The sequence below is a fragment of the Aulostomus chinensis genome, chromosome 19 (assembly GCF_037954235.1).
Source record: "Aulostomus chinensis isolate RoL2024-O1b breed Wild chromosome 19, RoL_Achi_v1.0, whole genome shotgun sequence".
In the NCBI taxonomy this organism is placed as follows: Eukaryota; Metazoa; Chordata; class Actinopteri; order Syngnathiformes; family Aulostomidae; genus Aulostomus; species Aulostomus chinensis.
This window is the reverse complement of record NC_141338.1, coordinates 8,005,578-8,024,039: the sequence shown is the minus strand read 5'-3', so window position 1 is coordinate 8,024,039 and position 18,462 is coordinate 8,005,578. Positions and strand designations below refer to the sequence as shown.

The 18,462-nt window shown below is 41.8% G+C and overlaps 2 protein-coding genes across 4 annotated transcripts; one reads left to right on the top strand and one right to left on the bottom strand.

Annotated features, from left to right (window-relative positions):
- Positions 1-1,237: 1,237 nt before the first annotated feature.
- On the top strand, positions 1,238-9,688 carry LOC147243901 (uncharacterized). Of its 2 annotated transcripts, none has more exons than XM_086187575.1 (6): positions 1,238-1,585; positions 1,846-2,002; positions 2,524-2,553; positions 3,799-3,941; positions 8,244-8,312; positions 8,836-9,688. In XM_086187575.1, the coding sequence occupies exons 2-6, from the start codon at positions 1,882-1,884 to the stop codon at positions 8,851-8,853; spliced, it is 381 nt and encodes a 126-aa protein (XP_086043701.1). In that variant the 5' UTR covers positions 1,238-1,585; positions 1,846-1,881; the 3' UTR covers positions 8,854-9,688. The 2 variants fall into 2 exon arrangements, with proteins under 2 accessions (XP_086043701.1, XP_086043700.1); XM_086187574.1 differs by having other exon boundaries at positions 1,240-1,523; positions 8,836-9,685.
- Positions 9,434-17,878, bottom strand: nop14 (NOP14 nucleolar protein homolog (yeast)). 2 transcript variants are annotated; one of them, XM_086187573.1, is made up of 19 exons: positions 17,722-17,878; positions 17,139-17,321; positions 16,046-16,180; positions 15,798-15,939; positions 14,846-14,994; positions 14,591-14,728; positions 14,357-14,479; positions 14,139-14,270; positions 13,750-14,059; positions 13,321-13,451; positions 13,153-13,238; positions 12,926-13,061; positions 12,557-12,658; positions 12,320-12,473; positions 12,082-12,241; positions 11,048-11,195; positions 10,858-10,976; positions 10,624-10,779; positions 9,434-10,538 (listed from the first exon to the last, which is right to left on the bottom strand). In XM_086187573.1, exons 2-19 carry the CDS (start codon positions 17,319-17,321, stop codon positions 10,442-10,444), a joined length of 2,601 nt encoding a protein of 866 aa, XP_086043699.1. In that variant the 5' UTR covers positions 17,722-17,878; the 3' UTR covers positions 9,434-10,441. The 2 variants fall into 2 exon arrangements, with proteins under 2 accessions (XP_086043699.1, XP_086043698.1); XM_086187572.1 differs by having other exon boundaries at positions 17,728-17,878.
- Positions 17,879-18,462: the final 584 nt, after the last annotated feature.

Below are 18,462 nucleotides of genomic sequence, written 5' to 3'. Positions count from 1 at the left end.
GTAAATGGCAAAGAGGTTGAAACGTTGTCATCTGCAGCTCATTAACTGGCTGAGACGTTCAAATGTATGTCCACCATGACATGAACCAAGGGCCTCCCTTACATGCACAGGCTGATTCCCCCAGATAGCATCAGGAGAACCAGGTCCGTTTCACATGGCCATAGATTAATCTACTACTGGTCTGCGTTTACAACCATGAACTAGAACAATTAAAGTGATAGTTCACCCAGAAATTAAAATACAGTCATCATCCACTCACACTCACACCGACTGAAGGTCTGGCTGGAGCCTATCCAAGCAGCCTTCAGTCATGAGGCGGGGTTCACCCTGGACAGGCCGCCAGGCCATCACAGGGCCAACACATAGAGACAGACAACCATTCACACTCACAGTCACACCTACAGTCAATTTAGAGTATCTATCAGCCTCGTCCCCTCTTGATGTCTTTGGACTGTGGGAGGAAGCTGGAGTACCAGAGAGAACCCACACAGGCACAGAGAGAACATGGAGACTCACACAGAAAGATCCAGTGCTGGAGCCGGGACTCAAACCCTAACCTTCTTGCTGTGAGGTGACAGTGCTGACCACTGCACCACCGTGCCGCCCCAAAAATAACAACAATAAGAAGAAGAAATAAAAACATGAAAAATCTCAATCCTGCCTGTCCAAAGTAAATAGTAAAGCTTCCTGAAGCCTCAATCTGCCAAGTTTATCGGCACTGTTTTTAGCATGGTGGTACCCTGTAGCTCCTGAGGCTGAAAGCGTAGCGTCGGTGATTTTTTTTCCCCGAACAACTTGGCTGTATGGCATTTTATGATTTTGGCGTTGTTGTTTTTGTTTTGTTTTTTTCATAGGAATGTCCGTCCTAATTCACTTTCTGCAACCTTCTCCTGTGTCACTCCAGCAGTGTTTAGAGATGTACATTTTTATTTCATTCATTATTCTTATCATCATGTGAAGTTCAGAGTGCAAGTAAGGTTTGAAGCAACAGGTTGAACAAGTTTTGTCCAGGCTGCCCAAACACGATTTCTTTGAATCTGCCTTTTTTAATTTTAAAAGAATAAGAGTTCATATTTTACACACGAGGGGACAAAGAATGTGTTAATGACTGGAATTACAATTTGCAGTTCAGTTCAGCTGTGACACCTACATCAACCCACGTACAAGGCGACGTAATCTATGCGTGTTGTGCGTGTGCGTGTGTCCTCTCTCTCCCTCTCTCTCTCTCACACTCACACTCATCACCATCATCATCATCAGCAGCAGCAGCTCTTTCTATCTTTCTGTTTCCATCACTGAGAAAGCAGAGAAGCAGCAGCGTGGGCTGACGGGGGGGTCGTCTGTCTGTCTGTCTGTCTGTCCAACCTGTGGAGCGTCTGTCCGTCTGAAAAACAGCGTACACGTCGTCTTCCAGTTGTAGTTTGGACTCAATAAACCGGTTCTGCTGCTCTCCAGGGGGAACCTCCGCTGTCATCCCGGAAGACTCGTTTCATTGTCGCCTCAAAGGAAGTTGAAGCAAACAGGTGCGTAAATCTTAGCAGCGCGTCGCCTTCAAATTTGTCAAATCATTAACGTCCGACTGCTGGTATGTGATTTTTTTCCCCCTCCTCGTCGTGTTTCAGTCTAATATAAATATATCTTTTATATTTGTATTCCACTCATGGTAACCACTCCTACAGGTGGATTCCATCCAGAAGCTGTTTTTAGCTGATATTTTGGACGTTTGTTCTGCTTTTTTTTCCACACCATCAGGGACAAAGTAGGGCGGCGGCAACGTTCTGTCTCTTGTTGTAACAACGAGCAATTTAGCGGCTTCTCACGGCGCCTGTTTTGACATCTCCGCAGCTGTGTGCGCGTAATTTGGGAGCCCGTCAAGCAGCCATGGAAGCGTTGAAGAAGGGTTTATGTAAAGCCAAGGATGGAGTCGTGGCAGCGGCTGAGAAAACCAAGCAGGGAGTGACTGGAGCGGCTGAGATGACGAAAGATGGGGTTATGTTTGTCGGTGTGTGAGCTGGGAATTCATTTGAGTCTTGATCAAACCAACAGTCAGGAAAAAAAAACAACAAGACTATGGCAGATGTCCGGTATTAACGTGGTTATTATTCGTGTGAAACACGTTTTGTATGACATTCAGGTTTTCTACATACTGAAAAACACCTGTACATAAAAGGAAATAGAGACTTTATATTGAGAGTTTTATTTAGACGAATTGAAAATACGAACGCCATGAAGGTCAGTGACCTTTGGCACGTGGCAAAGATGAAATTAAAAGTTAGTTTGAGTGATGAACTTGAACCACAATCTTAATTCTGATAGGTTATTAATTAATATCAATAACGATCAACATCTATGGAAATTAAATCATTTATTGTGATAGGTTTTTCTTTAACTATACTGCCCAGGTTGATACGGATATATCAAAAAATTAAATTTATTATAATGTATACTTATTATTTCTTTTATTATTATCATTATTATTATTATTATTATTATTATGACTGAACTCCACTTGCTTCTTTCCAGGGACCAAAACAAAGGATGGAGTCACAACAGGTAATGCAGAAGGATTTGATGGTATGATGATTTGATGAAGATATGATTTTTGATTTAAAAAACCAGATGATCCTCCAGTGGTTGATGAGTAACTCTGCAGGTGAGGGGCGTGTCCTGTTTCTCAACCTAACTCAGCAGGTCCCGGTGCCTCCCTTAGGGCTCAAACTCGCTCTTCCTTGTACATAACGAGCGGCCGATTCCGGTGAGACGACCTGATAGGCGTCCTGGGAAACGGCTGTATTGTTGTGGCAGCAAGTAAAGCCAGTTTGATGAAATACATGATGGATTTAAACCAAGGAGGTTGGAGATGGTGTCTCCTCTCTCTCTCTGTCTCTCAGTGGGATGCGTGATCTGATAATCTGCTTTCCGGAGGTCCTCATAAGCAAAGATGATGCCCTATAACAAGAGCAGCTGGCGTGTGATTAATTATTGTATGTAACACAGTGTGATGGTGAAGACTCGCATCCGTTGTTGCCGCTCAAAGCAGCATTTATTGCGTCCTTATTGATTTTTAGCTCCAACTAACTAAGAAGTCCTGGCGGTTTCATGTAAAACCTGATATTCATAGACACGAGAATGATTTGAAACAGTGAGGGGGGTGAAACTAAACAACACCTGGTGGTTTGTGTTGAGAGGAGAACCACTACGGGTTGTTCATGAGGATTTTCCAGTTTCCCAAATAGCTCTATGGGCGGGGATGTGGTGTTAATCTCTGCAAGGCGTTGTAAGTAGAACGAGATGGCTCTTTTAATACGAGCAGACATCGAGGTGGACAGTGACGTAAGATGCAGATTCCGTCGTGACACACTCGAACGACAGCAGGAAAAATACTGGAGTCTTTTGTATTGTGCTTTTTAGATTTCAGCCCGAAAATGCATTTATTAAAGTGTGTAAAAAGTGCGACTTTAACTTTTTAAAAGAGAAATAAACTCTCCCGGTGTTTAGCGCAAAACGAAACATTGGATAATGGGACCAATTTGTGCTGTTACAGAGGAGTTTGAGTCTGTCTGTGTATTCGTTGCACATCATTGTTCTGTTCCTGAAATTCCTGGATTCGTTTTGAGTGCCAAAGCTCATTTTTGTATTTATCCAGAGACCCTGAAAGTCTCTTCTATCACATTTCCCTGCACTCATTGGGATCCTGCATTGTGAGATCTTGTGTCTTTTTTTCTACCTGTTAAACCTCAGAGTGTTGAAGCCCTGCAGAGATAAACCTTCTCTTTTCTCCTCCATTCATCTCCACAGTTGCAGGTAAAACTGTGTCTGGAGTGTCTCAGGTGGGCGAGGCCGTGGTCACTGGGGTTACTGCTGTGGCCCAGAAAACTGTGGAGGGTGCAGGCACTATAGTCGCCGCCACCGGATTGGTCAAGAAGGATCAAGCCAAACAAGTATGAGAGACATCTTTCATTAACTAGATTTTTTTTTTTTTTAATTTTTACTAAAAAATGTAATAAAAAGTTTACAGCATCATTGTGTGCTTTACCAGTGCAGAAAGTAGTCCTTCAAAGTACTGGATAGTTCATAAACGTCCCACAACAACTTATGTTTGCTTTTAAGTGACAGACGTTATCAAGTAGCAGGAAAAAAAGTAGGAAATCCATGTTGACATGGAGGGATGAGCAAAAATAATTTGGGGAACTCACTGTTCCTTTCCTGGTTTTTGTTTAGAAATATTTCCAACAGTTGGTCAGTGTTCTTGATGTCTATGTTTTTTGTGTTTTCTCTAATTTTACGAAATGCGCCAAAGGGTCATAAGATTAAAACCCTTCGCTTATTTGGGTTGGGGGTCTTGAGAATAATGGAGGACGTGGGTTATTTTAATGGGGGAACTTGAAGCCCCTCTAGTAACATTAGTAACTGATAATTTGATCAAAAAAATCCATCTTGGTAGCCACTTAACCTGTTATTAGTCATTCTGGTCGGATATTGTTGGATAGGATGAAGAAAAAATTTGAAACAAGCAATCCTGCTAGCACAGCCTGTTAGCGTAGCCTGCAAGCACAGCGTACTAGCATAGCTTTAGAGCATAGCCTGCCAGTGTGGCCAGCAGATAAACCTCATTCTCCGAGACCTTAAGACTGATGGCTCATGTTCATCTCCATGGATTTTAGCCTTCTTGCTACCTTGTCCGTCTCCCCTGCTGACATTTGTGAGTTCGATTTCAGTGGTGGGTGCTGCTTACGCGATGCACGCTACACCAATCTCACCAGCTAATGTAGCCTGAAAATGTAGGCTGCTAGCTTCCGGTGTCCAAGAGAAACGCAAACTTCAAGGCTAATAGAGCTTTCCAGATGCGAAATATTGTAAAACATCAGATTGACAGTACAAGGTTCATTAAAAACACCTGGTACCAGTGTTCAAAGGGGCTTTAATGAGCTCGTCACAGAAACATGGCTGAGTCGCGGTGGGGAATTTCAACCTGACGTTCAAAACTTTTCCAATACTTGTCTTGTTATCCTGCGATTAAACACTCTATGGTCACTAGCTTCATAGTTTGTGGTTCCTTTGACAAGAAAAATCCAAATTTGAAATTGATGTTTGTATAATCGTGTACTTATACACAGATGTTAGCTTGCAGCAGAGCTCATTCCTCCATTTCCTACCAGGAGCCACAACGCTCTAAGTGTGTCAAAATGGCTTCCTGACCTTGAGTCATTTGTCATCTCTTCTTCTATCTGCCGCTTGTCTGAAATCAAAGCTGCTACATATCGTTCGCCTTCCTGCTTCGCTCATCAGTCAGTCTGGCCTTCGTTTGTCCAGGAGGAGGAGGAGGAGGAGGTCAAGGCGCTTCATCACAGCAAACAATTTGGAGCTGCGACACAAGTCGACATGGAAAAAAACGATTCTCGTTTTCTCATTCTTGTTTTCTCATTTTCAGCAGCTTCTTTTATCCTAGTTCGTGCTGTCTGTGTTTGCAGGTCAGGAACGTAGTTACCACTAAGAGAGTCACAGCATGACCATAGGGAGTTTTTCTTTGAATTGTGGATTTTATAGGTCAAAGAGTTTAAGACTCAGTGTTGTATATTTATTTCTACTTTATCGTATCCTGTCATTCCAAGGTACTCAGATCTCAAGAACTTTTCCACCTGTCAGCAATTTACCTGTGTGGTTTTTGCACACCTCTGTCACTTTCGTCATAAAACTTTAAACGTAAGAAAACATTTTGAATCATCTCACAGCAGCAGCAGCTTTTCACATGTGATAAAGTCACATGTTTTGTCATTGACGGAGGATGAGGACCACAGTCAAAAAGAATTGTTGGGGGGAAAAAACTGACTTTGGTCTTAGAATTTAATTCTTTTTTTTTTTTTTTAATTTCCACATAAAATGTTCACTCATGGCCCAATTGTCTTCAATAATTATTTGAGTAATTTACAGAAAATAGCAATGGAATACTGAGTTGAAAACATCAGATAAGTAAAACTTTATTTGTAAATTCTTGTGAAATCACCACTAGTAAGCCACAGACACAAGGTAGAGACATTTCTCTCTCCTAAATATAGATATATACATAACAGGACAAATATTGTGGTAAAGTGTAATAAACTAAAAAAAAAAAAAAGGAATAGAAATAAAATACTGTCTACAATATGTGCCTTAATAACAACTTCAAAACCTCAAATTTCGCTATTTTTACTTTTTCTTTTCCCTAAAAGCACCAACAAGAGCAACTTTACAAGCGTACCATACAACCATTTCGTGGTGTAATCCTATCCTTGCCTGCTTCCTGTGTGGATGAATAAGGTGTTAAAAGGTCATTAGATTCTGAAGGGAGAGCTAAATTCTGCCGGTAATCACCTTCCTTGCTCATAACATCGCTGTGAGTAGCGGGAAACGATAAGCCAATCAAATATTTCCCACTGCGATACAAACACTTTGCGTGTTTGTTGTGATGCTCAATCTCCCGTCTCTTAATTAGCGGTGAAACACGGGGGAATCCATAACAACAGTTTAGACTGTGAGAGATTAAAGCACGTACACGCGTGTGCGCGCACGCACGCACACACACACACACACACACACACACTGCTTTAGCTTTTTGTTAATTGTGTGTGATTATTAAATAATAGCAGAGAAATCACAGCTACTACCAACACCTGAACAAGACACTTTTATGTTTTGTTTTGTTTTTTTTAAATTTCACAAGATGTGAGTGGCGTTAAAACAGCTGGATAACAATCGCCCTAAATACCCTGAGGGATAAAACACTGACGGAGCTCCACCTGGAGTATGATCGGCCTCATAATGAGGACGACTGACGAGCCAAACTGGTGAGAGTAGCAGACAAACAGATGGACAAACAGACTCTGAGTGGACCGGATGGTTACTGACTGACAGACTGAGGAATAAATGGAAAAAAAAAAAAAACCCACAATATTCCCATCAAAGGCTGTTGACATGGAGACGACAGCAGATTGTCCCCGTTTAACCATGATTCCCATTAATATTGATTCTGTTTAAAAATTGATGGCAGCTTGAAAGAGCCAATTAAAGATATTCTCCTGTGTCTGACACCTCGACGCAAACACAGTGTGTTAGAATGAGCGTCATCTAGTTGTTTCACCAATTTACGAGCTGCTAGCAAGAGCCACACAGGTAGAAGATGATGGAGCTGGTTGTGTTATTGTTTAGCTGAAGCAGGTGTTATTGTGTGAATTTGTGTGTTTGTACATGATGAGTCTCTGGCTCGCCTGTGTGGACAGATGGAGGTTTGATGGATGGTATTAAGTGTAACAGCAGGGGGAGGAGTAATAGCTGGTTTCAGGTTATAACAGCCAGGGAGCTTGTCACCTACACACACACACAGACACAGACACACACACACACACACACACACACACACACCTACTATGACCCACTGCCGATTAAGGAAGGTCAATTCAATGACACGGCGCTGCATGCTGCATCTCTAAATGACCACCGATCATGATGAGAGGGAACGTGTTGATTAAACCTGAGTTTTATTCTGATGAGCTGAAGACAAAACCCGGGACCTTTTCTTTCTTTCTTTTGTGTGTGTGTGTGTGTGTGTGTGTCCCTTGCTCACCTGACTTAAAGGAGCCAATCACAGAATACAAAGCTGCTGGTTAATAAACATGCTTTACATGTTCAAGGGCATTTTTAACAAGGGATGTCATGGATGCCTCTCACAGCAGCTATCATGATGTGTCATAGCAGGGTATCAACACAGGTGTAATTGGTCACAGTAATCAATAAGTAATAAGTAAGTAATCAATCACAGTCCCACCATATTGAGGGCGCCACGGCATGAACAGTAGCCGGACCCTGCTTCACCTAAATGGAAGCTGTGAACGGCTGATGTGAAAAGGGTCTAGAATTTTCCAAGAACCGTTGCAAAAAGTTCAGATTCTGAATTAGTTGAGTTTTTAGGAAGTCTTTTTCAAATTGAGTAAAGGCTTTTCAAATACATGTAGGATCCAAGTCAAATCAGTAAAAAAAACTTGTGCATTAATGATCCTCACTGAAAAACACGTCTATTCTTACAAAATAACAGTTTCAAAGGTACTCCAGCATGCTTGAACTACAAAGATGGAGGACAAAGGATATTGTGCATCATTTGGCGATCATGTTGAACAAAGCCCTTGAAGGTTTCTTTTTTTTTCTGTTAATGTGTGCATTAAATATGCTGTTATTCCTAAGAAAATATTTTCCTATCTGATATTTTGCAGGGTGACGACGCCTCAGCGGTACAGAATTTAGAGTCACCGGTTGATACCGACACTGCTGATGCCACAGAGGTGAGATCCTATGCTCCAAAGATTCAGAGTTTGATTGTAGTTGTTCTGTCAACAGGAGATGTATTAGAACGGAAGTTAAATGAATAATATGTTTAAAATATATATTTTTCTTTTCCGTGAGAATAACGTCAGTGAGACCAACTGTCTTCTTGTAACTAGCTACTCATCCCACGTAGAACTGATGCCACACATCATCTTATGAGTGGTGTGGTTGTGTGTGTGTGTGTGTGTGTGTGTGTGTGTGTGTGCGTGTTTGTTTGGGGGGGGTTGTATTGGAAAATGTGTTTGACTTTGATTAAACTGAAGTCTGATTTCATTTTGAGGGTTTGTGCAATGTCTCAAGGGGGGGAGCGTTTCAATAAAAACACGCACACACAGACCCAGACATGAATAATAAACATTAGAAACCAATCCTTACCTCTTCGGCTCGAAACCGATTGATTTCCTGAGATGTGACATCAAACGATGACGTGGCATCATAGATGATTGACAGCTGATCTCCGCTCTCCATCTTCTCTTTCAGGAGGACACTGACGAGTAAAGCCCCCATCAAAGATCAATGACTCAAACATTCCATGTCGCTCTGCCAAGTCCCGTCGTGCCTGGTTTTAGTCCTTTATGAAGTCCGTGCCCGATGTTTGTATGTGTGTGCGTTTTTCCGTCTGTACAGCAGTATCTGTATAACGAGAAATGATTGTTAGTGTTGTGTGTGTGTGTGTGCCTTTTGCATATCAGTGAAAGGGATCTCAGGTGTCATTTACAGTGACTCCCTCCCACTCAGAATGCCACCTTGTTACTGTGTGTGTGTGTGTGTGTGTGTGTGTTTTCTGTCAACTGCGTGTCAATAACTCAAACAAGGAAATATACTACAACTTTACCACTTAAAGCACCTAAGTGTCTCTATATAAATGACCAGTTACCAGTGATCTGTTGGAGATGGAAACATGATGATAGTCTCTATTTTTGTCTGTCTCAGTGGACGAGTCTCAAGTGCTGCGCTACTTGTGCATTCATATTGTATTAAGTTATCACTGATAAGTATGTCTTATAATGATCAACTTTGAGAGCAAAGAGCATGTAAAACAATTCAACGTAACTTCAGAAGGATACATTTATTTGGATGTAGATGTTGAATAAAATGTGAAAGTTGTGTCGATGGGTCATTGGTGCCTACGTGACGTGTGGGGTTGGTCATGCTTTTACAATCAATGAGGAAGATGAATGGAAAAAAAATAGATCCATAAATATGAAAGATAGCATTCATATTCATATAAAACTTTTAAAGTATTAAAAATAATGAATAAAAATCAGAACTGGGGTATTACCTGTTTACAGAATCAGAATCCTGAGCTTTTATCATTAATTTATCTCAGTTTGTTTATTTGACATCCTGTTTGCTGTTAATGTTCCAAGTTGAACATTTCAAGACAACACATATGTGTGACTACAAGTGTAAATGTATAATACACATTGTGAAGCGTGGATTTGGTTTGATGTCAAATGGTTTTCCTCTCATTGTCTCCATTTTTATTCGTCCTGCACCTCATCACATGAACTGATCATCAGTTGATCACTACACATCCCTGCGACCATTGTAACATTAACGGTCGTTCTTTCCCCTTAAATTGAGATTTGCCGCAGGACTCTAAATGTTCCTCCGGAGCAGCAAAGACCTTTAGTGTAAAGGTTTGACTGGTTTACCATTGAATTAACCTTTAAGAACAGCAACTGAATATATCGCAGGTTCCTGGATCCTGCAGCAGCGTCACTAACACGCTGCATTAGAGGATTCGGTGACCAGAAAATATGACCAAAAAAAAAAAAAAAACCTATTGTATACAGGTTTCAGTTTTGAAGCAGATTTTATTGATGGCTTCTTCAAGCCAAATAGTCTCTGACACTCCCAACTACCTGATCGTTCCCTAACACTCCTGCATCAGGACACCTGAAGCTGGTGTACAGTTTAAAAATGTGCCCTACAAGTTGAATTGTGTTGTGGTTTCGGGATAAAAAATTCAAGAGTTCCACGTTTCCACATAATTCTGTCTTTTTCAGTTTGTCTTGAGCAGCAGAAGAGAGAAACGTCCAGCTAAAAGTCAATCGATGACACAGAGAATCAACCGCAGCTTTCACTTCCTCTTCCTCCTCTTCAGAGCCTTCCACTCTCCCTCCTGAGTGGCCAAACTGCCGAAGAGCTCCCTCACTTTCCTGTTCCTCTCTGCGTCTCTGAAACACAGGTGTAAGATGTTAGAGGCTTCTGCACATGGACATTACAGTTCTCCTCCACACGGATGCTGAGTTGACCGCACACCTCTTCATGACCTCAGTGAGCTTCTCTCTGGCCAGGAAGCGCGAGTCCTTCCTGATCTCCCTCAGCGCCCCCTTGAACTCTTTCTTGTACTTGTGCTTCAGTCGCTCCTTCTCTCGCTCTTCTCTGGTGCTGCCGCGCTTCTTTCCATAGTCCAACCTGAGCCAAGTACGCACAGTGCAAATTAGGTACTGAGGAGGATGACTGCACAGCAAAACTCTGTGGATTTCCACTTACACTTCAACAATTTTGGGTGTGAGCAGCTTCAGAGGAATGGGCTTCTTCTTGTCAAAAACTAGCCGACTGTGAGTTGCAGGAGTGCTGCTGATGGCGTTCAGGATCTCAGTGAGAAGCTCCTGCAACATAACGGCAGCATGAGACAGGACGATGCACAAGCAGATGGTCTTCACTGTATCTCATCACCAACCTTTAAAGGCTCTGGCAACATTTGGGCTGAAAGATGCTTTGAAAGCAGGGTTCTGATTGGCTGGAAAATCTGCGTAAAGGACATGAGGTCTTTGTAGAGCAGGCAGCATCGCTTCACCAGGTCCAGGCAGGTCGAGAGACACGTCAGCCTGCAGGGATACTTTCATCGTTATTAGGAACTCTCCACCCGACTGTCACGATCACACAGCTGCCAAGGGATTTAAGCTAAAATATAGTGTGTAACTGTATTTGATAGAGTAGCATATTTTAGCTTATTGTTATAATTAGTTTGTAAGTTCTTCTTGAAACTAAATGACGTGCTTCTGAGTCTCAGTCGAGTACAGATAAACGTGTATGGTTCCCACAAACAGGGCAACAATCAGGGTCCGCTGAAGTCTGTTTGCTAGCTTTACTCGGAGCCCACACACCAGCTGCTGTGTGGAGCCACGCTGGCGACTCATCAGATTCACGCGAGCGGATGAATCAGCTCGGAGCTGTACAGCCTGCACAGGTATGATGTACTCAGATAAATGAAGAAGACATGACAAATCTTCAATAAGATCAAAGGAATTAGTAACAGGAAATCTGTATGTTTTGCTGCTATTTGTCTCATCCTGTTAGCTCCTCTTTACTTCAGCCCTGAACCAGTGATTAAGCCGTAGCACTTCTTCTTGTTTGGTTCATTTCTGTTGGTCGAACTGAGTTGAGGAAAGAGTGGGAATGAGTTTTCTCACACTTCTCATCTCCCTGCTGTGTCTATAATTGTCTCAAGGCAAATGAAGGGTTCTCTGTTTAGCACGCGTTACTGTTACATAACTCTGAATGACCAATTCACTTGTGTGATCAGTTGTTTATGGAAGCCAAGTCTCTCATGTGTCTACACACACACACGCGCACGCGCACGCCTCCTAAAATGACGTGTGGCATCAGTTCTAAATTCTAAACGTAGTGGTTGGTGTTACTACTGAGACATATTTTAGCTTCACTGCTCAATAAAGGATATTCATTTTCTACTCAAATTCATGGTGCTTCTACCTGTGATGATCCCTGTCAAGATCATCTTTCAACTGAAGGTGTGTGGTAGCGGAGAGTGGCAGGTGTTTCTTGCTCCAGTTCTTGCAGGACTCGGTGTCTGACACCACCAGCAGATCAGTGTTCTTCCCAGTGAGCCTAAAAGGAGGGACCACGAAGGAACCTGCAACAGGAGGTCAATTTGTTTCACCTCTACACGATGGGGACAAAACCAGGCTGATATTTTAGTGGGAGCAGCTACCTAGAGAAGACTTGTCCTTCACGGCCAGGTGTAACGTTCCAGCCAGGAAGTTGATGAGTTCGGGCAGGAAGCGCTTTGAGAAAGAGATGTACTCTACAGCCAGACAGCACAGCGCTAAGCCTGATGTCACATCCTGTAACGACCTCACTTTACACTGAAAATGTACCAAACACACACATGAATGAAAGTCGTAAAACAGATGGAAACAACAGACCACAGCAAAAACAGTTTCTATACCTTTGTGAGAGTTTGGCTGATAAAAAGCAACGCTGGAGTTGTGACGGGATGTCTGAAGTCTGAGGTGGGAAACAGCAACGCTGTCACCTTCAGGTAAATTAGCTGAAACACAAAAATTATACACACACACACACACATTTATACACATACATATATATATTTATACACACATATATATGTGTGTGTGTTACATATGTTCTCAATTAATTCCAACTGTTGAATGAAGCAAGCTGTAAACAATATTTCATTCATATTTCAACTTGTATATACAATGGTTTGACATTAGAAATATATCAGTGTTCATGTAAACATTAAGGTCTCTGTTTTACTCCAGAGAAATTCCTGTCGTTCAGAGCCAATAATTCCTACCGTATCTAGTGTTGGGAACGCAGCATGCCCTTTGACCTCGAGCACCTCCTCCATGCTGTGACCCACATCTGAAAGGATGCTCTGCATGGCTTTACAGGCAGCTTCTGGAAACATCTGGCAGAGAGTGTACAACTCTCTACAAGGGAAAAAAAGCAGGGATGTTTAGTTTTACTTGACAAAGTTTTGGAAATCTGAGGCAAACTTGTGAATCAACGCGGTGAACTCACGGTATGAGTTTATCTACGGTGTGGACCTCGGGGGGGCTCCTGCTGGCCAGTTCTCCCACGTACTCCAGCAGGAAGCCAAACAGTTTCTGGGAAAAACAGAGATGATATTTTAGAAGGGCTGCAGCTCCTACAGAGACACAACAGAGCTCAACATGCTCCACCTGGTACCTGCAGTTTGAGCTTGTTGCCTACAGCCAAACTAGGATGGTTGCATTTCTGAGTCCTGGCAACAATCAGGCGCTGGTTGTCAGGGGTGTGGCCATGAAGCAAATCTTTCAGGTCGTCGTAGCTCTCTGGAGCTACGAGAAGAAGCAGCACCACAGATAAATGGAACTCATCTCAGTGATTTTATATACATAATTTTTTTTTTAAACCAAAAATTAAACTTTTTGAGGTAAAGATCAGAAGCAGAATCAACATAGTCTCATCAATGTCAGCAGTGATTGGTCATTTTTGAGACACTGTACAAGCACAATACTATCGTTAAGGTCTGGTGATGTAGACAAGATCAGTTTGGGTAAAAATACCTATTTTTTAGGTGAATGCGGGTCTGACTTTAATAAAATAGGCATCTTTCCTCGATCTCGGTGTATTTACCAGTAAATGTGTACGGCAGCTCTGCCTTGGCTGCCTCCTGCTGCATCTTCATCTCCTCTTTGGTCAGGCTCTCCTTCCGTTTGCTCCCTCCATCTTCCCCTTTTCTCCCCTCATCCTCACTGTCCTGTTCGGACTCCAAGTCAGAGTGACCATCTTCTTCTTCTTCTTCTTCATCCCCCTCCTCTTCTTCATCATCTCCATCTTGCTCATCTACCTCTGATTCTTCCTCCTCATCACCCTCTCCTTCATCTGCATCATCATCATCATCATCATCTTTCTCAGCCTCCTCTTCGATGTTCCATTGTCCATCCTTGACAAATACAGAAGGGTAAATAAGAACCCTGACGGGTTAGCTTCAGTTCTCTTGGTCTAAACGTTCCATCTCCCACCTGATAGGACAGAGTTTTCTTGTCATCCTTGTCCAGGATGAAGCCGTCATTGAGGTCATCAGCAGATGTATGCTTCTGACTCTGTGAACCTTCCACACCTTCATCTCCCATCATCCTCCTCAGTCTGTCAGCCTGAAAAATCACAATAAATTGACCATCACACAAAGCTTAATAACATACTGCAGCCGAAAAGCTGCAAGCGTTCTGTTTGAACGCACCTCTAGTTTCTGCAGCTTCTCCCTCTCCTCCCGAGCGACCTCCTCCGGGGTTTTCAACTTCTCCGAGGGCTGAGCCTTCATCTCGAAGCCCAGCTCCCGGACCATCATGTCATATTCTTCCAGCTGTGACACACGGGGGGGGGGGGGGGGGCAGGATAGACAGCAAGTATGCCATCGGGCTCTTACATTGCTTAAAAAGAGGGACATTTCTCAAATTGGCAGCTCTGTAGCTACCTTTGGTTTCTCCTCCTCTTTGTCTGCTCGTTCAGCTTTGGGCTTCTTTTGCACCATCAGAGACTGGATGCTCTTCCACTCTTGATCCAGTTTCTCTGTCAGCTCCTGCGCCTCCTCTTTCTGCACTTGGCGTTCTCTCTGAAAAAGAGCATTGCCGCAAAACAAATTCCACAAGATAGAAAGTTCAGGACAATTGGGAATTTTCATACCAACCAAAAGATGAAAAATGAAACAGTTTTGATCAGCAGGACTCACCTTCTCCTGCTTGGACTTCTGAATGAGCTCTTCAATGAGCTCCTGCCTGGATTTGGCCCGCTGGCTTCCTTCGTCCTCCTGCTGCTCCCCTGGCGTCTTCTTTCTGAGGAGACCTCCTCCGCCTCCGAAGTGGGAGGCCGTCAGCTCAGCTGGATAAGAAACAGGAAGAGTGTTGCTACTACACACCAGCTCATAAAACCCAGACAAAAAGCAAAATCGCTTTGGTTGAGCATGACTTTTTGATATCAATAAGTATTTGGAGGTCGTTCAATCTCGGATTCATATTACATTTACAAATACGCGGGACAATCAGACATCAGTTTAAATCAAAATAAAGTTTGTAAGAATGCAGAAGGGTTTATTTCTGGTTTAAAACAGTGATTTGTTCGAGCTACCACATGCACAGAAAACCTCACGTTTAACACAGGGTTCCTAAACCAATATCAGTTATATTCAAGCACATTTTAAGCATTTTCAAGCTTTTCAAACACAATCCAGTTTTGGTCTTATTAAAAAAGAAATCTCAAAATATCAAAGTCTTTGACACCAAATCTCAGCATGAACATTTATATGGCACTCCTTAAAGCTTTAGTGTCTAAATGTGGAATTTTAGAGGGATTTTGGACCATTTTTAGCAATTCTAAAGTGGTGCGTATGATACCAACCACAAGGAAATTGCTGTAAAAACTTACATCACGGGAAATGTGCTTTTAAATCGCCATGTTTATCACAGATGTATAACAAGGAAATCTCAATTCTGAGCTGCATTTCCAGTCACTCTTCTAGTTCAATGCCAGATTTCAGAGGTTATAAAACATGTCTGTGTAACAGCTCCTGCATCTTTTAAGTTAAATCCAAGCACTTTTCAAACCTTGAAAAAAAAATCCACATTCAAACCAAAGAGTTTCCCAGGAATTCCAGCACCTGTGGGAACCCTGTCAATTCTTCTCACCTGACAGAAGACCCTTCTCCTCTGATTCATCATCACTATTCACCAAGTCATTGAACTTCTCCATCTCGGCAAGCGATTGGCCATAATGAGTCAACTCCTCCTCCTCGTTCAGGTTGTAGACGTCCTTCTTCTCGTGCGTACGCTGAGAGGGGATGCAACCAAGGAGGGACAAACAAGGCGGGTGAGTCTTTGGAAAGGAACCCGCAGTTTCCATATAGCAAAAACAAATGCAGAACTGCAGCGCTCACCTGTCGCTCCATTGCAAACCTCTGTAGGATTTTGTCTTCTGGCGCCATCTTGGAATCATACTCTCCTAAGCGTCTGTCAATTAATTTGCTGGACTTGTTCTTCTGCTTGTATTCCTTCAGGAGGGTTTCTTTTCTCTACATTTTAGAACAAATAAACATGGAACAGAAGGCTCAACATAGATCCAACATGAAATATGCAGAGGTTACATCTGTCCTCACTTTTACTTCTTTCATGCTCTAACTGAGGTTCACTTTGTTCTTGGGAAGCTCTCGGAGGCTGCAGAAACTCCCTCCCCCAGCACGATCCTGTGATCGCCACACAAAACGTGTCACACTGTGACCAGTGGCTGCTACAGCACTTTTGATCTAATTAGACCGGCATCTCACACAATAGCTTTGGATGTCAGCTGCCATTCCCTGGATATTCAGTCAGTTTGCTTAAAAAAAAAAAATCAGCTCAAGAAAGAATTCAATTTCTTTTTAATCATACACGAAGAGGGAATCAAATACTGAGTGGGCCATTCCAGTGAAATCATGTGAAATGAACACTGTAAGAGTTTCAAGTCAATTGCTGCCTTCTGAGAACTCACCACAAAAATTAAGAAATTCTAGGATTTCTATTCTAACAATAAGCTGGAATTCCTGACCCAACTGGAATCATCTCACAGTTGATAGGTAAATATCAAGGGAGGAAATGTTTGTCGCTCTCTAATTTTTGGATTCTTTTGTTGCATTTCTGTATGATTTTAGTAATTAAAAAAAAAAAAACAAACATTCATTTTCACTTACAGAATTCAAAATCATTTTCTGAGAGAGAGAGAGAGAGTGAGAGAGACCAATGTCATTTTGGCTCCTTTTCTCCGGTGTCCTATTGTTCTATATATTGTATCTATAACTCAAATAGTTATAAAGATCAAATTGATAGATGGAACTGTTTGAATTTCCATTTGTCAAAATGTTTGGGTTCAAGAACACAACTCTAAGTTTGCATATCGACTAAGCATGCAAAAGAAAAAAGTAACGACTGAAAGAAACTAAGAGGTTAAATGAAATGAGTCCCTTTACCTACAGTGTAAACATGGGCAATTCTTACCTTGTTAATAGCTTTGGATCGAGACACGCCCGGAAGACCCACATCGTGCTTACTTTTTCTTCCCAGCACATCAAATTTCTTCCTGTTGATTTTCACCTCAAAAGGGTTGTTCTTGATCTCAGAGGAAGTCTTTGTCTTGCGGACTTTGTCAGCAAGGCTCCTTTTCTTAGGTGCCTTCCCCATCTGTAACAGAGTGGTTAGCATCACCAACACTGAAGCGGTTTCACACCAAGTTATCCAGGTTACTTCAACCTAAGAGCTATCGAAGTGATTTAACATACAAACTAAGGGAGGTAAGTTACTTTTTAAGCTGCTACACCAGCAGTTTTTGGCAGTGTAACAATCCAATCCTACACAATAGTCACCAGTGTCCATTTAATTCCCGCTATGTTGTCGTTGAAGTCGTTTCAAAGTCAGTCAGCTTCTTTATGAGTATTACACATTACACTATGTCTATAAGTGTGACTCGAACGTATTAATTAATGGCGAATTAACCTTGAAGAAAAAATTACTATTAAATTTAACAGGTTTAATTTGGAGCTAGCTAGAATCTTCACTAGGTAAACAAGCAAACATCACGCACTTTTACCTTTTATTCTGGTAGGTAAGTGGATTTAATAATTCCAGTGAATCGAAAACATGAAGTATTTATACTGTACGAAATTGCATTTTAAAAATAACATATATTTAAATCGGTTAATATCCACGTTGTTTCCCTTTCCAACGTGTACTGCCTGGTGTCAAAGTTGAAAACAAGGAAAGCATTCGAGACCGACTTCCGGTCTGCTACCCCACAGCGCCCCTAACGGTGGAAAGTGGAACTCAACAACAAACATCCAACAATTGTTCCAATAAATTATTTTAGCTGTTATATCTGAAGGAATGTCCGAATATATATCATTAAAATAAACTGAAATTTCTGCTTGTGAAATTTGTAATCTGTTATATTAAAATCTGTTTTAATAGAAAAAAATCAGTTTTAATGTTATTGCTGCTAGAATTAATCAAGTACCTAAGTAAAATACCTCTCTACTCATTTTTTAGTCGTACCATGAAGATCTACTGGTCATATTAAGATCCCACCTGGCCCTCAAAATCATCTAATAGCAAAAAATCCAAACTAGCATTGAGTTTGTTCATCTTGTTCTGTTGAGGTGAATAACTATATCTCCAGAGGATGGGTGAAGCTCCTGTCTATACATCCTTTCATACAATACTATTTCTCCACTGGAAGTTTGTCTTGAATCAAAATATTGCACGTAAAAGGTCACAGATAAATGCTTTATTCAACATTTTTATTTTCTATCATTTCTATTCCTTTTCC